Source organism: Mycteria americana, chromosome 3, assembly GCF_035582795.1.
Source record: "Mycteria americana isolate JAX WOST 10 ecotype Jacksonville Zoo and Gardens chromosome 3, USCA_MyAme_1.0, whole genome shotgun sequence".
Classification (NCBI taxonomy): domain Eukaryota; kingdom Metazoa; phylum Chordata; class Aves; order Ciconiiformes; family Ciconiidae; genus Mycteria; species Mycteria americana.
The window spans coordinates 1,494,515-1,515,188 of NC_134367.1; the positions used below are offsets into that span (position 1 = coordinate 1,494,515).

The following is a 20,674-nucleotide window of genomic DNA, read 5'->3' on the forward strand; positions in this document are numbered from 1 at the left end:
AGCTTATTTTATTTTATTTTATTTTATTTTATTTTATTTTATTTTATTTTATTTTTAATTTTTTTTTTCTGGATACGCGTAAATGGCCTTGGGAGTATGCCTGGAGGCCACGGGAGGACCTCAGCGAGGAGCCTCCGTGGAGCTGCCGCCGCCCTGTGACCCCTCACAGGCCCCCTCAGGCCGCAGCGGCCTCACCGGGGTTTCACGGAGGGAAGCGGTTTTGACACCGGAGCAAAGGCCACGGGCAGAGGCCGAGGAGCGGAGTTTCAGATCAGTTTACCCCTTCACCAGGCGGGAGGAGAGACAAGGTCTGCTGCAGGTGGATTCACAGCACACTGCGTAGCCCAGGGCAATGGAAATGCTTCGCTGTCGCACCCAGCCCATTTTCGTGCCTCCCGGCTTGTTCCAGGCTGCGGGGTTTTGCTTTTCAGTTGCAAGTGACCCTCGTTTATGGAGGGTGCTCTTCACAGCAGGGCCCTGATGGCCCATTTAAAAGCAAAAGCACTGCTGGCCACCCCCGTAACCGCCCCCTTAACCTTTGCAAACGCCTCTCAATTCACTCCGTCCCTTCACATGCCGAAGTCCCCCTCCTTGAGCCCCCCGCGCCCTCGCTGCACGGAGCACGGACTACAACTCCCATCAGCCCCCGCGCGTCCCCGCAACGCGGAGGCGGCTCTGCGCTCGCGAAGCACGCTGGGAGTTGGAGTCTCTCTGGGAGGAGACGGGGGGGTGTGACGAGCTCTGCCTTCTGATTGGCTGGAAAACGGGTTAGGGCGGGTGCAAAACGGCGCGCCGTAGTTAGGCGAATGGCGATGGACTATATGTGAGTGACGAGAAGCTCGGCCAATAGGAAGAGGAAGGCGGGCGGGCGGGAGAAGGCGCGCGGGTTCGAAGGCGCGGGAGCGGTGGCGGCGGCGCTGGCGCTGAGGTGAGGGAGCGCGGCCGGGCTGGGCCGGGGGCTCGGAGGGTGCTGGGTGCTCGGAGGGTGCTGAGGTGCGTGTGGGGGCCGGGGTCAGGGTTTGGCGTCGTGTCGAGGCGCAGGGCTTGTGTTAGGGGGAACGAGGGGTGCGGTGTCAGGGCCTGGTGCGGTTCTGAGGTGGCTGTGTGGGCTGAGGGGGGAGTCGCTGGGCCCAGGGCCTGGCGTGGGTGTGTGTGAGGGCTGTGGGGCCTCGACCTGGGGGCTTGGTGCGGTGCTGAGGTGCAGCAGGCCCCACATACCGGTGCAGGTGTGATGGGGGACCGGGGTGGTGTGGGGGTGGGGGGGGCAGCGTGGGGCCAGGCCCTGGTGCTGGATCAGGTGCGGGGAGGGGGCTGCTGGGGGGTGTGGGGCGCTTTGGTTAGGTCCTGGGGGGTGGGAGAGGTGTGAGGTGCTGGGGTAAAAGGGGCTGTGCTCCAGTAGGGTGCAGGGTGCCTGTGGGGTGTGAGGGGTGCTGGGATGAAGGTCTGATGCGATAGTGAGGTGCGGGGCTTCTGGGGTGAGAGGCTGGCTGGGAGCCGGGCTGTGAACATTTTGGGAAGGGGTGTGGGTGGCTGGGGCCGGCAGCGCAGAGCTGCTCTGCAGGGAACTGTCGATGGGATCCTGAGGTTACTAGTGCAAGTTCTAAGGATTGCTCCCCCCACACCTCCACTCTCCTGCCAACTCTGTGTTCTTGCCTTATCCTCTCCCTTTCATCTGCACCCGATATCTGATTTCCCAGGTACCTGCAGCCTTGTTATTGTTGCCCTGTGCCTCTAAGGTATTGCCTGCCCTCTCTTGAAGTTCCCCTCTGCCAGCACTGCTCTGCACTGAGGTTGTACAACTCCTGCTGCAGTTATGCAGCTCCTGGCTCGATCCCTTGCCACCACTTGTGTCCTGGGTGGTTCTGGGCTCGACAACATCTTGTGGCGTCTGGGCTGTCATCAGCCACTGCTTCCCCAAAACCAGCAATGCATGAATGCGGACGGGTTAGGAGGAACTTCCCCCTGCTGGCAGATTATTGAATAAATTATTCTTTGTGGCGTTCTAGCAGTTTATACATATTTATTATTAGTTCTCTTGGATACAGGATATTTATTTAGTCTGGAATTTCAGTAGTGAAAGGCCACATAACACAAAAGCGAATGTTGTACGATCATTATCTTGAACTGGAAGAGATGGAACAAACAGTGTCGAGTGTTTAAACTGGTTTAAATGGCTACTGTGTCAATGAAAGCTAAAAAAGCGTGGTTTATGGTATTTAGCAAGAAGGGAGCTCAGAGAGAAACTCTAAAAGTCTGTTGGGTAAAGAGCTGTCTCGGCCGGAAGGTAAATGCCACCATGAAATCCTCACAGGAATAAACTGACCATGAATGTCGGCAGGAGCAAGCAGGTTTCTAGGAACCACGTTAGTGAGGTCTGGAATGAGCTTTGTGAGAGGAATGTGAGAGACAGAAAGTAAAACTCGTTTCTGAATTATCCGACTCCATTTTAGAGCAGGGACTTTAGGATGCGTTTGTCCATGATGACAGAATCGGACTTGACCTGGAAGATCCTTTCTGCATGCGCTTTTTTTATGGCTTACGCTCAACTGAAACGCAGCCTGGTGTTGTTCTAGTCTCTGTCATGCCTGAACTGCTTCCACTCAGTGTTTTCTTCCCAGTCCCCCACCTTCTCTTCCTTCTTTATTTAGTTGTTTTTGTTTTTTAACTGGAAACCTATTTCGGGCTATTAAAAATGTGTTCTTCTAGGCACTTTGGTGAAGACATGGCAGCTATTACCCCACAGAAAAGGAGCCGTAGTTCTACCGATACCGATGGGTACGTTAACTTTTCCATAGATTTTTTTTTTTTTTTCTATAAAACCAACTTAATTGCTGCATGTAGAACAAAACAGATGTTTAAAATCCTTGAGAGCTTTTAATGTAAAGTGGAAAAAAATATTAAAGTGGTTCTGAGACACAGGTAGCATCACCCCATGTTTATTATTCAGTGACTGGTATCATTTTTGGATTGTACTGAGCATCTTGAGAGATTTCATCTAATATATAGGGAAACCAAAGCTAAAAATGATCTTCAATCTGTAGCATAGCACAGAATTAGAAATGAGAAGAGCCGTTACACGGACCTGACACTTTGCAGGCCCACGTTAGTAGGTTGCATTAGTTTGCATTAGCGCATTTTTTTTTTCTTTTAGTAAAAGAAAGGTATCTTGTTTTGGCAGTCACCTCTGTCAAGTGCATATCCCTGTGCATGATGTTCATGCACAGACCTAGCTCTGAGTAGGTCACAAAACCAGTAGAAACCTAAAACCTGATTGTTTAGAAACTTAAGGAATAAAATCCCTGATGTTTGCATTTCTTTGTGGTAAAGCCTTATTCTTTCCCATTTGGAAAGACTTTGATATACAGTACAGAAATACTGAGGTCTGCACAAATTATCTGAACAGTCTTCTAGTGTTAATAGAAAAATAGTTCCTTTCTTATGTGCACCTAAAAAATTATAGATTTTTTTTTTTCCTAAATCTAGCGGAGGAGAAGCCACTGGCTGTGAACAAAAAGCTGAGCTTTAAATCCGAAAGAACAGCTTGTTTCTCATTCTTCCGTAACTCTACCAGCTGAACAGATTTTTCTCATGCTTGCCCTGTACTTCCCCCTCAAAAATATTTCTGGAGGGGGGGAGACCAAGAGTGAAGTTTGACATCTGAATTGGAAGGACAAATTCTTGAGACGGAGTGTAAATACTCCCTGAGGAAACGCCTCGCCGTGTTGTGTGCCAAATACGTTACAGCCAGGAACGGCTGAATATCAATGTACATCTCCTTTTGGGCAGTAGAAGCTATTGGTGATTTACTGATGAGGTTTTAGATTCTGAAATAGCTGTCGGGGTGAGATTTCAGTGCGTGCCTTTCAGAAGCTGGCGTAAAATATTGTGAGATCCCCCCCAGCATTATCAGTCTTACGTATGGGGCTGGGGGATGTACAAGCTTTTTCAGAGGCACGAATCTGAGTTGACAAAGTTGGCCTGAAACAAATAAAACTTTTTTTTTTTCTTTTTTCTCCTTAATCATGAATAGTGGTGATCCTGTCAGCAGCATTCCAGAAAGTAGAATGACTGTTGTTCCCAGGTGCTTTAACAAGTTCAGGCAGGAAAACAGATTTGCTGTTTAAAAGAAAAACAACAAAAAATGTGGAGAATGGTGAGACCGTCTTAGGCCTTTTGATATTTGTATATTATATTCTGGTATTTGATATTTGTATTTGTTCCAAGGCATATACCAGTACAGGCAACTAGGCTGAGTGAAAATTAAGTGTTATTTAAGTAAAACAATAATTGAAAAGCTTTCAGTAGTATATGTGATGTTTTGCTCCGTAATTATTTTTACAGTTCATCCTTAGCCTGTGAGACTCCTGTGAAAAAAATGATGATAGGCTTTGCTGAAGGTCTGCCTCCACTCAAGAAATCAAGAAATAATTGGTTTGCTTCTCAAATAAAATGGTCGTCTAGCTCCAGCGATGAGATGAAAGAAAATGAGGCTGTCTCGGTGAAGCCTGTGCTGCCGGGGAGGCTGGATATTTCACCCCTTCAGGCAGCCAGTGTTCCCACAGCTGTGCAGAGGGAGTCCTCAGGGAAATTATCCCCAAAGGCCGCTTCCTCGTACAAGCCCCTCGTGCCTGCGGTGTCTTTTTATAGCAAGGAAAAGCGATACCTTACTCCTCTCGAGAGGAAACGACTGAACGAGAGCCATCCTTTGCGTGAGAGGGACAGGGATGAAAATCTCCCAGCTGCCAGCAGGACTGAGAAGATGAACAATGTGAACTTGAGCAGGAACAGAAGCTTGAAGCCAACCAAGCACGCAAGCAACTCCAAGCATGGCAAAACTGTCCCCAAAACTCTTAAGAAGGCAAAGGGAGAGATACCAGCGGGAAAATCCAGTGTGGAGAAAGAGAATGCGAATTGCCTAATTAAAAAGAAGATGGATTCACCCTTCAGAGTCCTAAGCATGACAGTTAAGCCAGCCCTGAAACTCCAGATGGGAGCAGCGTTCTTTTCTGCCAGGAAGAAATCGCACTCTAAAAAACCAGTAGTAGACACTAAGTCTCTCCAGGGTCTCCCCAAATCCCTGCAAGAAAACGATCAGCCTGGACCACCGACAACTACAAAGTCTAATTCAGCTGACAGAAACAACATTCGTGAGGCAGGTGGTGTATTGAGAAGTATTTCTGTGCCTCAGAAGAAGGAAAATGAAAACAGGGAGGACTTTACAAGCTGTGCAAAGCAAGAGAGAGATTTGGCATGTGGAGGAAAAACACCTCCACAGAAAAGCGGAAGCGCCTCTGGTCCGTTTTGTACTTCCAAGTCTGCAGCCGCAGGAGACAGCAATGCAGAGAACGCGGTAAGTAGAGGTGTCACCAGCACCCGCAGAGGCGTTCAGGTGACACGCACAGAGCTTGCTGAGCAAGCTGGAAGTAACAGAGGCTCCAGTTATTCGGACATAGGATGTTTATTTAGATATGTTGGTGGATTTTGCCTAGGAAAACTTTCACAGATTTATTCCTGCCTTCTGAAGGTGGAAAACTGTGGTAAACTTTCAGGAAGTTCTTGTCAGCATCCCTGTCTGTCGCTAGCTCTCTGTTGTGGTGAAATATTCCATTTATGAGGGCTGAAAGGAAAGCTTTCTGCACCATGTTTTTGCAAAAGACAAGATGTATCTTTTTATTTTTTTTTCCATGATAAAGGGCAAAGCTGAAAAATAAGTTTTCAAATGTCTCTCTCTTCTCCCCCCCCCTTCTGCTTTAATAAATGTAACAAATGCCAAGTCTGACCTTGCTGAGTATTGTGGGAGGTCGTGAGCCCGCATCGTGGGCGTTCTCCTGAGATAACGTGTCCATCTTCAAAACGTTACCTGCTCAAAGATGGAGGAAGGAGGTGCTTCTCAAGGGTTCTGCTGCTGTGCTCCTTGAAGCCTTTCTCGTTTTTCCCCAGCCATGTGCTTCTTGGCCAGTTATTGGACAGAGAAAGCAAAATTGTTTCTAGAGTGTCTTTATTATAGAGATTTCTCCTGGGTCACAAGATGCTGCTTGCTGGTACAGCCTGTGCTGTAATTTGGGCAGCGCTAGCAGGCTTTGGTCTGGTCTGGGATTATCTTTTTAGCGATTATTTTCTCAGCAGGAACGATGTGTGCTAGTTCTGCAGCTCCCTTCTCCAAGGAAGTGAGACTAAGCCCCGGGTTCTCATGCTTTAACAAACCACCAGTGTGTTTCGTGAGCTGGTCTGTGTTTGAAGAACCGTGACCTTTTTGTACATCACTGAAGAGATATAAGCAATTTTTATCTGTTGCTCCCTTAGCAGTGAATACTCCTGGTGATAGAAAAGTGTTGGTTTGGTTGATATTTTTAAACACACATTTGATTCTTTCCAAATATGTTTAGCAGTGCTGGAATGTTTAAACTTTACACTGAGCCTCACTTATTCCCAACCTGTTAATGCTTGCCAGACCTCACTTTTAATTTTATGATTTGCTAGAGAATTGTTTAGCTTGGGACGTGGATTTTGCTTTCTAATGCAGGGCTTCGGTGTGTAAGGTCAGGGTGGCAATGGAACGAGTGCAGCAGTAACGTACCAATTCGGAACAGGTTTGCAAACTATTTCATGACACTTCATGTCCTATTTTGCTGTTGCATTCTGGCATCTGAAATGTAGGAAAGGAGGAAAAGCCACTGGAATACTACCCTAGTATTTTATCCTAGGCATTGAAAGGAAGCAGTGAACAAGATGGGAAGCTGTTTTTATAGGGCTAATGTGTTTTATATTCCTGTGTCGGTTCACTAAAGGACAGTTTATTGCCTCCTTTGTTCACCTGCACTGTTTTAGTATCTCTCTCACATTCCTGACTTGATGGTCCATATGTTTTTACAATGCAGCATTAATAAAACACAAATGTTAGCTTGTGCAACCTAATCTTGCACGTGCAGTAAAAAACAAAAACAAAAAAACCCCAAACTTGAAAGCATTTGATTCTGCTGTGATGGCAGTTTTTTGTGTTGGCAAACTCTCAGAGGTTAACCAGAAGCATGGAGGGTTTGAAAATGGAACTTCATGACTGCAAACTGAATACAGATCAAGTTTGGCCTTGATCTAGTCTCAGATTCGGTTACAGCCGGTTGCTTTACCTGGTGACTATCTAGGGTTCCTCATGAGATGGGGAAAAAATACACTGTCATATACAAAAAGAGCAGATTTCAAGGCAAAAATCAATTTGGCAAAGTTTCATTTTTACAGAACATTTGCGAGAGGCTTCCAAAAGCTGTGAAGATGCGTAGCTGTAGACAGAGAATGAAGCCGAGTCCCAGAAACGCAAAGCTGAAGAAATGCTACAAACCTCTGCAGTTAAGATTTACTTAACAACAAACGAAAAAAAAAACCCACATCCTGCACTAAAGCAAAAGCAGGGGCATAAGTAGGTGTTAAGAATCAAAACCCAGGATAATTTTTTGTCAGGAACTTGGTCTTACAGTAGCCAAAGGCAGGCAGGTGAGAAATGCTGATGGTATTCCTTAAGGCTGTGAGCGACCTGCAGGAAATGGAGTTTTTCCTTAGTCCTGGGGTGCAACGTTTTCAGCAACATTTTCAAATTTGGCATTCAGGTGGAACTTTAATAACGGTGAGAGGGGTCGCCTGCTAAGACCGCGTTTTGTTATTGGAAGAGGCAACCGTTGGTAACACTTCATAATCGATTAATGCTCATTATGAAGGTCACTCGAACTATATGTGGTTCTGTAGCTGCTGTCTGAGAACTTAATCAACTGGAGAGTTTTCTTTTTTGCCCTAAAAAAATTGTTTTAATTTATAGGATGTTGATGAAATCAGTTCTTCTACAACCTGCGAGTCAGATGATTGCATTATTCCTTCGAGCCAGTCTCCGCGTAAGGTGAATAAGCGAGGTAAGTTGGATTATACATCTCTTGGTCTATGACTTTTGATGCTGGAGGAAAATGAGGCAGAAGAGACTTTGAGACAGTCTCTTCGGTTACCTGCTTTTCCCCAGCAGGATCAACTCTGCTGGATTCCCATGTTGTCCTATAACTTAGTGTTTCAGTAAGCTGGACGGTAACGATGGAGATTCTGCTGTCTCCCTGACAAATCTGGTTTAATGTTAAGCAATATGTAAATTGTTTTCATCCTGATGTCTAAGCTGTCTTTCCTCTTTGCTTTACTACATAGCCCATTCCCAGTAAGATGTGGGAAACTGCTGTATTTGAATCCTACTATTAGGTTTTTCCCCATTCTTTTCTCCTTGGACTATTACCCTGATTCTTTCAGCTTTCCTCTTTAAATCTTGATTATTTTTTTTTAGGCATCTTTTTCATTTATTTATTTTCTCCGGACTGAGCCATGTCTTTGCTGGTGTAGTACTCCCAAACAGAACTGCACCTGAGCCTTACCAGCACTAATTAGCAGGAAAGGAGTAATTAATACGTTTCACACGCATACATTTCCACAGGAAACTTTATGTTTGTGAGATGCCTTTGGTCTGAGGCAGACGGTAACCTAAGTGTTTTACACGCAGCTGCTGCCCAGAGGGTTGATCCCTATCTCTTACTTTGCCCCGGCTTGTTGTTAAGTGTAGTGGTTCCCCTTATCCTTATTTCAATCTATTTTGTTTCTGCTCATTTTCAATGTACAAATGCTTTTTCAGTTAAACTCTTAAATGCCCCTATATGCTAGCTATTATCTACGAAGTTATAAGCATATATTATTTTTTACTCCTGATGGTCACTGAGGAAAATCTGCTCTGTACTTTTTGTTTCAGCAGTGAATTATTAACAATAATTATTTGAATATGGTATTTTTTTTTCCACAGTTAACTTTGCCCCTTTTCTCATGGTTGCCTTACAGAGACTGTATTTCCCTCCTAACGCAAGGGAATTTTCAGAAGTTATATATTCATTTTAAGACACTTATTATTTTTCCTCTCGGGAATAACAAGGGCTAACAAAAAGAAAACACGTTGCTTAAATATTATTTTATTAAAGCAAAATAACGTGTTGGCCTCTACCTGCTGTCTCATCTTCCAAGTATGCACTAACATGTGCCAGTATGTTTGCAGAAGTTGAGGTCATGTTATTTTATCTGAACTTCCTGGTTTCTCCATTTTTCCCTCTTAAAAATAGGCTGCATTCACTATTCTAGCCTCAGCAGCCCTGCGTTAATTCAACCCTTGCTAGTCTGAAAAGGTCTAATTGAGCTGAGTGTTTCCCCACCATCTTTCCCCAGCTGTGGAGGTTGGTATCTCCTTTGTGTCTTAATTGTGCTCACGATCTCATCACAACTAATTCTTTTATCGATGACTGAAATAAAACGGCACTAAATGTTTTGTGATCTGGTTTTAGTGTTTCCTTCTCTCTTGGTAGCAGAAACTTTTGGGTTTTCCTCTTGCTGTTACAGGATGCTCTCCTGGTTACGGTGGCCTTGCCAGGTAGAGCTCACTTTGCAATTTGGCATTTGGCCTTCAACTTTGTCCTTCACGTTGCTGCTCTGCTTTCCCCTGGTTTCTATTCCCATTGTGATTCCTTGAGTTTCCAGTGAGAGAAAAAGTAATGATTTAGCCGTGTTTGTCTCTTCCTCCACTTCTTTCTGGCACATCTGGTCTTAATCTGTTTCTTGAAGAAATTGCCAGTGCTCCTTTAGTCTTGCTTCACATGGGAACTTATTTATCCACTTTTGGAACTTAGGGAAGTCTGTTTTCTTGAAGGTCACCCTTTCTCTGCTGTGCCTCCTCTTCTTGTTCTGAGGAGTGGCATGCTTTTCTTTCTGCTGTCTCCAGCTCTGTATAAAAGACTCCTCTTGCTGTGTTTTCCACCTGTTTATGAAGCTGTTGCCATCACATTCCCAAAGACTGCCTGACATTATTTGCCTGCTGGGGCTTTTCCCGAGAAGTGTCTTGGCGCTCTAAGATCCTGCATTTCTAGGAAGCCGTAGGCTTTTTATTGTTTATTATTGTCGTCTTCATGACTCCTCACGATCTTTTCCACTACTGATGTTAACAAGAGACTTTTTTAATTGTGTCCTGTTCCCTAGAAACAACTGGTTCATCTTCATGGTATGTTTTTTGGAGGCTGTTAGGGCTGTTTTTCTGCTTATGTACTTTACTATGTTTCTGTAACTCCAAAGAAGTCTCTATTTGTCAATGCAGTCAAAATATGAGAGCATAAAGCAGTCTAGTACCTAAAACTTTTTACATTTGAGGGAAAATGTATTCCTAACTAACAATTTGCTTGGTTTTACTTACCAAAGCCTTTTCTAAGGTATCCTAAACCTTGCAGCTTGTGTGCTGTAACCTAGTGCTGAGCCTGTTGTTTCCCAGCTTCTCTAGGATGAAGAAGCTATGTAATTTCCCAGCTTCTGTAGGATGAAGAAGCTAAGGGTTCAGGCTGCCTCAGCCAAAATAATGGAAAACGGAGAAAGCTCTGCTTGATTAACACTCCTTAAATAATAGCCAAGGAAACACTAAACTGCTGCAGCAGAAATTTCTGCTTGATATAATTCTTCATGATTCCAATGTGAGAAGGGAAAGCACCAGTTAGCCTGATCAATGTCACTTCAGTGGATTGAAGGTAATTATGGCTGGATACCACGCATGGACATAACCTTTATATCCTGCAGCATCAACAGCTTCTGGTACTCTTATAAGCTCTTGTCTATAGAGTTCAGTTTCACTGTTGCGTGTCGTTTTTGAAGTCTCATTGGTGTTCAGATTTCTGTTTCCCTGTATTGATGTGTGCTGCAGCTAAAAAGGATTCTAAACCACAGTAACTTCACTCATCTCTTCCAGCATCTCCTTCAAATGCTGTCGTCTACCCCATTTTCAGCGCACCCCCTACCAGCAAGAAAAGGTAGGTTAATCTTTGCTAACTCTCCAAATGTGATCAGAGGTGTCGTAGCTGGAGAATCGTGTTTTTTTTTTTTTTTTTTAAAGAAAATGATACTAGTTCTAAAAACAATAGCTTAGCTTTCTCCCAATCCTTGTGAGGTTTGGGAGTCTGAGGGTATTTTGGGTTTGTTTGTGGGGGGCTTGTTTGTTTGTTTGTTTGTTTTAAAAAAGAGAAGATGAAAGATTAAATTTATGTTGGTTTAGGGGGATTCTAGCCTGTGAATTAGGAAATACACATTTGCTTACTGCCTGTAGTACATTTTACTTGTGAATTTGTACATATTATTGAGTTGATGGGCTTTACTTTTTGAACTAAAAAGGAAATAATGGTTTTCTCTTGGCTGTTGCTAATGATAAAATCATTAGAACAAGGGGGACTGTTTCAGGATATGTTCATCACCAAGAATGGCACAGCCTTGGTGGTGTTTGGGCCCTGTAGAGGGGTTTTTCTTTATTTATCCTACTTCTGTCTGTTCTGTATCTCCGTATCTGGAGTGTCCATAATGTGCAGAAGTTTTCAGTCTCTCTACTGGCCCTTCATCAGGGACCTGCACCTCCCGTCAGCCAGAGACCCTCAGCAGCACTTAACTACGAACTCCGAGTTGGTACCAGAGTTGTCAAAATGAATTGTCTTTACTTGGACAGTTTGGCAAGTGCAGTGGCACAGTATAACATTGCCTGCTGGCCATACGATGAGCCGGGAGGTGTTGCTGTCCCTCACTAGAGTCTAATAAATGGTGTGGGTTTCTCTACATACGTTTAAGTCTGCACTGTAGATGGCAAACATGTGTGTTCATGAGTTTACTACACCTACACCACCACCCAGCATGGCAGCGATGCCTCTGGCGTGGGCATTCTTGCCATGTTTGAAGCAATTCTGTGTTGCAAGCAACCTTTTGAGCTAAGGTTGTGTACATCAGCTACAGCGTGTGAAAATTCGACTTGACATTTCACTGGGCCAGTTAAACTGCGGGTCCCTTGTTGAGTAACGCTGGAAAGGCTGACAGGGCAGGTCAGTAACTCCGCTCCGGCCAGTCTGTGGCTTTTGCAGGAACTGGCAGCTTCTCTGTCTCTGTCGTGCTCGACCTCATTTACCAGTTAAACCAACAGTATTAATTCTTAAACTGTCAAAATGACTCACTTTTTGGGAAGGTGCTGGCTTATTAAAGTTGTACGGAGCTAAAGATTTCGGAAAGCTTGTTTACCTGCCTTGTGCTGGTGTTGTAGAATACCCGTGTTCTTTAAATTTAGTGTCAAACTGATCTCTCTCTGCCATCGGGTTCATTGCTTTTCTATAGCAACTCTTCTTGTGATATGCTTTTGGAGATATTACAGGGACGTGGCTAACATTGACCAACATCTTCACTGTTAGCACTCCGAGAAATATCTGTGTGCTATACAGAAATCACCTGAAGCGCAAAGTAACTGCACTGGTTGGGTGTGGTTTGTATTACACTTTTTTTTTTTTAACTTGAGGAATTTTAGTAAGTAGTATTAGGTAGCGGCATGCTCAGAAGTTTTGATCTAGGTGTCGAAGACGAGACCAAAGTTCTAACAATAAAAATGGGTGAAAAGGATTAATGGAAGCACCTGCTCCTCTTCCACTTTTCCATGCTTACCTGAGTGGGTCTTTCATAAGTCTGCTGGGTGATTTTTTTGATAGTTAGTGTGAGGGAAATGAAGCACAAGCGTGTGAAGTTTGCTTTTTTGATTCTGTAAAAACCATGATCTTGCTAAATTACTTGCAGGCACTGGGACTCTTTACTCGCAAGGCGTAATTGTGCTACCTGATGTCCGTGCTTCTGATTAGCTGCTTTCTTCAACTAATTTGCTGCCGTACTCGTAGACCTCTAGTGGAATTACACTTTTCTCCCACTCAAGAACCAGAGCTACTAATCCCTCTCCCATATTGAATCAACGTCTTGATGCATTTTGTTAACAATTCTGAGCAGTTTGTTGTGACCATAAAAAAAAACCCCACTTAAAGTTGCTCCTAAAGGAGCCAAAATAAACCTTCCAAGATTTGTCGTGCTACTGTAGTCCTCTGCCACAGAAGTGTTGAAAGAGAGATCTGATTGCAGTATTTGCTTTGCTTCCTCATGTGGCTTTTCAACTGCATTCCGTGGTGCAAGTGGAACCCTGGAATGTGTGGAAATCCTGGTGTTTGTGATTAACTGAAAATCAGTCTTGGATTTGCAGTTGTCTCTTGGGAAGCTGATGAGGACAAGCTTTTCCTACATGAAGTCTCTGCTTTGGAATTTCTGCTTAGTATCCAAATCTATAAAATTGTTTGGTGTCTCTCTAAATTAGTTCCATGTTAAGGTTCACTGCACAATAGTTACAATTTCCCACTTTAAGATTGCTTAAGAAATGCCACCTCACGTAGGGAAGTCTAAAGGTAGGTTAGAAAAGCTGCGCAATTATTAACACCCCTAACAACGTGCTTCCCTGTAGCTGAAGCCCACGTTGTAAGCTTAAAAATTCATATAAAGCCTCCATGTCTGGATCTGAATATGAAAAATTCCTCTTAGCCTTGCTTCAGTCTGCTCCCCTCTTTGGGAAGCTGTCCCTGCTAGGTGGCAGAGGAGAGCTTAGCCCCAGCACCAAGGGTTTTTCCGGAGCTGCTGCCGATCCCCTGCTCTGAAGGTGGTGTTGGCGTGAGGGGCTGGGACTTGTGCTGGTCAAGCAGTGACTCTGTGGGGAAGCCATCTTGGGACCCCAGGGGCAGATGGAGTGTGGGCTTGAGACCAAGCTGTGGTGATTCTCAGCCAAAACCTTGTCACAAATTCTTGTACACCTTGATCAAATCCTAGATGAAATGGTTCGTAGGTTACTGGAGTTCAATTTTTCATTTTCTTCCTTTTTTTTCCCCCTCGAGGGGAGAGTGGTGCTGATGCGATGTGCGCTCTACAGTCAGCTTTCCTCACAAAACGGGAACGCTTGAAGCTTTGTAAGATGATTTCAGATGATGCTGCTTCCCTTGCTGAGTCTGGCAGGCTAGGACCTGTATCCTTGCCGACTATCACACTGTCCAGAAGTCTGGCACGGATCCCTGAGCTGCTCAGGCCAAGCCGTGGTACTGTGGGTTGCAGCGCGGTCACGCAGCGAGGCACGTGCTCCCTCTGCCAGCTGTGCTGGTGTTCCCAGGTACCACAGCCACATCTCCCCGTGTGCATCTCCCCGTGTTCATCTCCCCGTGTTCATCTCCCCAAGCCCTTCGATCCGCTGGGGACTTCACAAACCCACAGGCCTCCTCAACCCGTCGAAGGGTAGACGTGTTTTAAGCGCGTGATCATAGCTGTAGTGTTATGCACAGATTAAACAAGTTAGGAGCATGTCTGTGGGACTGTTGAGGTGAGACTTTTGGTTTTTTGGATCCCAGTGAGGCTCGGGTGCAAGATGGCCAGAGCTGAGCAGCTTGCTGCTGCAAAACTCTGAGCCTGCGCAGGAGCGTTTTGGATGTCTAGAGGCACGTAAGCAGCGGTTTGAGGAGAGAGCTGCTGGACTTGGGCACCTATTTCTTCACCCATGGTTTCCATACTTCATGGACCTGGCCCTCTGCCTCTCAGTTTGTTGTGTATCCCTTTGATTGTTCAAGGAGCTGCTGAATTCCCAATAGGCTGGAAATAGGATGGCTGTGGAGGTGGGAGAGGTGCTTAATCAAGAGTTATTTAACTTCTGATGCAATTGTGGCTCTTCCTAGAGCCCCTCTCCTTCCCTCCCTCCCTCCCCCAGAGGAGCCAGTACCGCAGCTGTCACAAGCTTTGCTGTGCCTGGCTTAGTTTGGAGTGTCACTACCCTGCCCTAGTACCCCACATGTAACGTTAACTGTTGTCTGCAGTGACTAATTTTCATCTCTCTGAAATGATTTTCAGGACGCAGGCTACGCTGGATGAACTGACTTCTCCGTTTGGGTCCAGCCCACCTGCAAAAACATCTCACACCTCGCAGAAAAGCAAGAAGACGAAAGAGCTCTGCAAGCGCTCCAGTGATCAGATGATCATTGTAAGGTTCCCCGCGGGGTGCGCTGGGTCCTCAGGGTGGCTTGGCGGTGAGGAAACGAGAAATATATCTTGAGGCTAACCCATAAGTAGATTTCCTTGCGTTTAAACCTCAAACCAGCCACGCTGCATGACCGTAACAGGGCAGTGATTAACATACTTAGCACTAGGCGAGGACAGGGTAGTAGCTAGGAAACAGGTTGTTAGGGTTTCCCTGGGACTAGCGCTTCATTACATTTTAGAATTCGAAAGAGATTTATGGAACGTAATAGTAAAAAAAAAAAAAAAAAAAATAAACCCAACAAACAACCCAAAAAGAAACTCGGCCAAGCCTGTATGGATGCTATAGGAGTGAATTTGGCCGGATAATTTTCCTTTCCCACAGCTTCCTGGCCCGCTGTGTGAGCAGGGTCAGCGCAGCACTGCAACCACAGCGGCAAACGTGAGCCAGGGCAGCACGGGAGCAGGAATGTGCGACCGAGAGCTGAGCCCGAACGGAGCTCGCTCTGTTAACGAGCGGGTGCCTCTTCGGTAGCTCCACGTTTGCCTTCCCGCTGTTGCCCTTCAGCGTGGAGTACTGATCTTGGAGCAGGAGGAGGCCAGACGGTGTTATGGAGGCTCGCCTGTCATGTAGCCATCACCCGTATGTGTTTCCAGAAAATACGCCCTTAGCGATGAGTAATTTTTTAGGAAACCATTTGTTCTCACTTGGTGACATGCAGACTTTTTCAAGCCTGTTTCCTGAGGGAGCAGGGCTTATGTGATCATTCTCGTCTGCTGATCTGCCCTTTCTAGCACCTTTTGAGTCGTTTGGATGATTTCTGTCAACTTTGAGACCTCACAGATACAAATTTCTGAGTGTTTTGAAGACTGGTCCCTGTGGAAGGGAGAAAGCCAGATGAGTGCCTGCGCTGAGGGGAAAGCAGCAGCGTGTCCTCAGCAGTCTGGCGAGCCGCGAGCTCCAACCCTGCCTGGCACGGCTCGGCTGGCTGTCTGACTGCTGAGCCCACGAGGGACAGACTGTGGGTGCTGTGACACGGGGGGGAAGCCCAAACTGGGACGTGGGGAAGGGAAAGCAGCTGCTGCGGTAGCAGCCAGTGCAGGGAAATAAGATGAGTCCTTAACAAACCAGGCTTCGCTTCCCCTCCCTACTTAGAGCGATCTGCTGTTTGCTTGCACAACTGGCATTCAGTTCCTTCTCTTCCTCTCCCTGTGTACTGACAGAGATTAAAATGATAATTTTTTAAATTTATTTATTTGGTTTTAGATTTATTAGATTTATTATTTCATTTTAGATTTATTTATTTTTACATAACTCTGTATAGACTTTTCATCAGAGAGAAAAATGATATTTAAAATTTTTATTTATTTTTTAGATTTATTAGATTTATTATTTCTTTTTAGATTTATTTATTTTTACATAACTCTGTATAGACTTCTCATCAGTTTTCCTTTTGTTTTTTGTTTTTGTGGTGCTCTTTTTATGTAGTTTCCTCAGTGAGGATGTTGCTGATCTATTTCAAGGCTCGTTCCAAATAATGCATTCATTGTGTTCCCTGGCTAATTTAATGCTGTGTAGTTCTAAATATTCTGCCAATAAGCAAAAGCTTGTCCTCGTCTTCACAAATTCAAATGAAACGAAATACGTGAAATCTTTGATGATCGTTACTAGAACCAATTCTCAACCTCACTCCTTAAACCGAACGGGGTTTTGAACAGCCTCAGAGCACTTAGCTAGCTCTGTTTCTCACTAGGATGCCGGTCAGAAGCATTTTGGTGCTGTAGTTTGCAAGTCGTGCGGCATGATCTACACGGCCGCTAGCCCGGAGGATGAAGCCCAGCACATCCAGCACCACGAGAGATTCCTCGAGGGACTCAGATACGTGGTAAGGCGATGGCTGCGCTCGCAGCTCAGCCGAAGAAGATGGGGTGGGGGGGAAGTGGTGCGTGATATCCAGGTACAAAGTCGAGACAGCTGCAGGCAAATGTTTTGGCATCCAGAGGGGAGGTTAAAGTGTAAGTTAGGCAGTTCCAGCAACTGTCTGCCTTCATCAGTTTGATGAATGTGACTTGACTTTATTCCTGAAGGCTGAGGGGGTTCAGATTACAGCTTCAGCTGCCAGAGTCTGCACTGAATCACTTCCTCTCGCTTGCTAGACCACTAACTTGTTGTTTGTTTGGGTTTTTTTTCCCCTCTGTGGCAGGGTTGGAAGAAAGAACGGATTGTGGCAGAGTTCTGGGATGGGAAAATTGTATTGATTCTTCCAAATGACCCCAAGTATGCCGTCAAGAAGGTACATGTTTGTTTATTTTGGGGTTTATATTGTAGATTAGCTTTCTGCTGGCTCAGCTCCCAGAACTACCTCAGTGTGTGATCATACATCGCTTGCCAGTGCACGGGGCGAACAGGAGAGCGGAGTGGGGCTGTGGCAGCAATCTGGGTTGCTGTGGACACCCACCCTGACACATCCTAACCCTGCTCCCTGCGCTGAAGCTCTGGTTCTTAAATGACCGACATAACCCGATCCTTTCCGTCCCAAGGACTGGGGTGAGAGGCAGGTGTGCTCTGCAAGAGGTGCAGAGGGATGAAGACACGAGTGAGAGCCTGTTCTTTAATGTTCTCTACACAGTTAGAGCCTGATCTTGTGTAAGCACAGGCTTATTTGGGGGAACGAGTCCCCTTTCTGACAGCTTTCACACCAAAGAGCGCGCGTGTTCATTCCTAACACACCTCTCTCCGGTTTTGTTTTCTTAGGCAGAAGATGTGCGAGAAATTGTAGATAATGAACTGGGATTTAAGCAAGTTTCTCTGAGCTGCCCAGCCAAGACTAAAATATACTTGTTCGTGTCCAACGAGAAGATGATTGTTGGGTGCTTAGTGGCTGAATCAATCAAGCAGGTACGTGTTATTAATTGTATGGGGAGGGGGTGAAACTGCAGGCTAATAACTGGGGCTGTTCCTGTAAGCCTGTGTATTGGAAATCCTGGCTTAGCACAGGAGGGGGGAAAATAAAACTAACGAAATAAAAAAAAGCCGAACAAACCCACCCCAAAAAAAACAACAAATAAAAAGAAATTAAGGAAAAGCTTGTGCTTTTGTCAGGGTGAGGTGTTGCTGGCAGGAGTTAGTTGAGTTTGCACGGCTCGTACTGCAGCGAGCTTCCACCTGACCCTGGTCTGGGTGCTGGTTTATGGGGTGGCCTGCCCTGTAGGAGACGGCAGAAGGCGAGGCTGGGAGCACGGGAAGGTCCGTGGCTCCGCGTCCTGTCGGGAAGGAGCAGTTTGCTGCCTCTGCTCATCCCTGCAGGCTTTCCGGGTGCTGTCTGAGCCGGGAGCCGTGCCCTCCCCCGGCCAGGATGCCCTGCAGCACCACCGGGCTTGGTGCTGCTCCACCAAGCCGGAGCCCGCCGTCTGCGGCGTCAGCAGGATCTGGGTGTTCGGCCTGAGGCGCAGGAAGGGCATCGCCCGTCGCATGGTGGATGTGGTCAGGTAGGGAGCGGCGGGGAGCTGGGAACCCAGCTGGGGTTTATCCCTGGGGGGGGGGGGGGCAAATGATGATTGCAGCAAAAAGCTTTTAGAAGGAACTTACGGAAAGGGATAAATTTGTATCGTTAAGCACGTCTGAAATCCCCGCTTCATAGTGGAAGGACGTCAAGCAGACAGATAGTCTACGTATATCTAATATTTGAGTAATATTTTTATTGAAAGTCTGACACGAGTGTGGGCCAAGCTGTTAACTGCTGGATATAGCTGGAACGCAGAGCTACGCAGACTGGATTTTCCAAGAGAAACTGTGCTTGTTGGGAAAAAAAATATTCTACTTTTTTGTTTGTTTGTTTTTTAACTGGACAAGTTGATGGGCCCAAACACTTGAGGCAGGAAATTCCAAGCTTTTCAAGCTCAGACCAAACTGGGAGGAAGACTTAAAACCTTCCCCTCGTCCGTTAATACAAACTGCCTTGAGAGGGAGCTTGGTAGTCCGTGAGCCTGTAGTAGCACGGACCATCTTTGTGTCATATCTGCTCGCTGCGTGTCTATCAAATACAGACATATGGAGTATATGAGTATATATATTTTTATGTAATCAGACATGATTGTATCTGGAGCTCAGTGTTCTTGAAAATTCATCGGCCGGTGTTCGGTCTCCACTTCCTCCCGTGGTTAGCGGTTGATGTGGCAGCAGACGCGCTACCTCCGTGACACCTTCCAAACCCGCAGGACATGTGAGCCAGCTGGACCCGGGTGACCTGTGGGTGCCCACGAGAGTCCTGGCACAGCCGAGGGGGACTTCACTCGGGAACTGCTCCAAGATATTTAACCAAAACCTCTGGGTTTCCATGTAAAACTGTATTTGGGGGTTTTCCGCCTGTATTCGGTCTTACATTTATCCTCCTTGCTAATTTTAAAATGCCTCCTGGTTCCTGATTACGCCAGAATCCAAGAGGGCAAACTGGCATCTCGCAACTAGCTTCTCTGGTTTGAAAGCAAAGCGACAGAAGCAATAACAGCTCCCTACGGAGGAGGGCTGGGGGGGAACGCCCCGGCCATGTGTTTTAGGAGTCGGATAAAGCAGCCGGCTGTTTGCAATGCGCCGATACAGCTGTGCTCTCTCTTTCAGGAGCACCTTCATGTACGGCTGCTACCTGAGCACCGATGAAATCGCCTTCTCCGACCCGACGCCGGACGGCAAGCTGTTTGCAATGAAATACTGCCAAACCCCGAACTTCCTTGTTTACAATTTTATTTATAACAACTGATTCGACTTGATTATTACAAGTTGAGGTTTGTTTAAATCCTCTAAAATAATTTGATGTTTAAATTAACACTGAAGCGTTGTTGCCTAGCTAAACGCTGTTTTCCTGCTGAGCGCTAGTTCTTCCTCCCCTTGAGAGCGAGCTGGGGGAGAATGTGTCACTTTGTGTACAGAGTTGTGTTGTGTTTTAGTGTGTGCTGTGGAACCTTGCTTGGATTTCAGGTAGGTTTCTTTTTTTCTGAAACTAAATTTTATTACAAGTAACTTAATTTCTTTAAAAAGGTTTAATTAATATAAAGATGGCTGTCTTCTCCCCTGACTCTGAGCTCTCTGCGGTGTGTGCCCTGTAAAAGGCAGGGTAGAAGCCTTAGTACAAGCAGTTGCTAAATTTACGCATGGAGTATAAGATGTCTTAAAATGACTGACTCGTGGCAGGGTTTCCCTCAGGGCATAAGGCCTGGAACCCTCACGGGGTTGTGCTGCAGGACAAGCTGTCACGAGGGTTGCGGGCTCAATAAAATGTGTGAATGCTGCTGCTTGAGCTTGTTTCTGTGGACAGAAGAGATGTGGGAACGCTTCCAGCGCTCTCCTAAGTTGAGGAGTTCAGAGGAGAAGGTAGCGGCGGCTGCGCAGGGGAGCAGGAGAAATATGTGTTGCAACCGCTTTGTCTCCAGCCAGCTGAGGGCAGGAATTTCCCCAACCAGCAGGTTGCTTTTTTTAAAAAAATCCCCAAAAACCTGTTTTGTGGTTTGGTTTTTTTTTCTTAACCCTCTTTTACTGTGGTATGATTCTGTGTAACAGCCTGTTGTGTCAGGAAACCTCCTCCTTGAGCTCGCAGCTGCTCTCCCTCGGTAACGTTCTGTTACCCAGGGGTTTTTGCCCCCAACCAACTCAAGAACGCAAATACTTGACACAAGAGCTTACACATACCAGGCAGGGACACACACCCACTCCTTAGGAAAAGAAAAAGCACCACTTCTATAGTGAGATTAAGGAATAAAACAAACTGTATTTTTAATTGAGGGAAGAGTT

At 45.9% G+C, this 20,674-nt stretch overlaps 1 protein-coding gene across 2 annotated transcripts; it reads left to right on the forward strand.

The window, feature by feature from the left end:
* The first annotated feature begins 84 nt into the window (after nt 1-84).
* Nucleotides 85-20,620, forward strand: ESCO2 (establishment of sister chromatid cohesion N-acetyltransferase 2). Of its 2 annotated transcripts, none has more exons than XM_075497605.1 (11): nt 85-308; nt 2,707-2,775; nt 4,342-5,350; nt 7,808-7,898; nt 10,790-10,850; nt 14,764-14,893; nt 16,644-16,775; nt 17,094-17,183; nt 17,645-17,788; nt 18,197-18,378; nt 19,508-20,620. In XM_075497605.1, exons 2-11 carry the CDS (start codon nt 2,723-2,725, stop codon nt 19,644-19,646), a joined length of 2,031 nt encoding a protein of 676 aa, XP_075353720.1. In that variant the 5' UTR covers nt 85-308; nt 2,707-2,722; the 3' UTR covers nt 19,647-20,620. The 2 variants fall into 2 exon arrangements, with proteins under 2 accessions (XP_075353720.1, XP_075353721.1); XM_075497606.1 differs by lacking the exon at nt 85-308 and adding an exon at nt 885-928.
* Nucleotides 20,621-20,674: the final 54 nt, after the last annotated feature.

Bases quoted from the DNA above. Each gene is read 5' to 3' on its own strand.
- ESCO2 (XM_075497605.1), top strand. From the start codon at position 2,723: ATGGCAGCTATTACCCCACAGAAAAGGAGCCGTAGTTCTACCGATACC. The intron at 14,894-16,643 runs GTAAGGTTCCCC...GTTTCTCACTAG, and splicing joins CCAGTGATCAGATGATCATT to GATGCCGGTCAGAAGCATTT. The intron at 16,776-17,093 runs GTAAGGCGATGG...CCTCTGTGGCAG, and splicing joins TCGAGGGACTCAGATACGTG to GGTTGGAAGAAAGAACGGAT.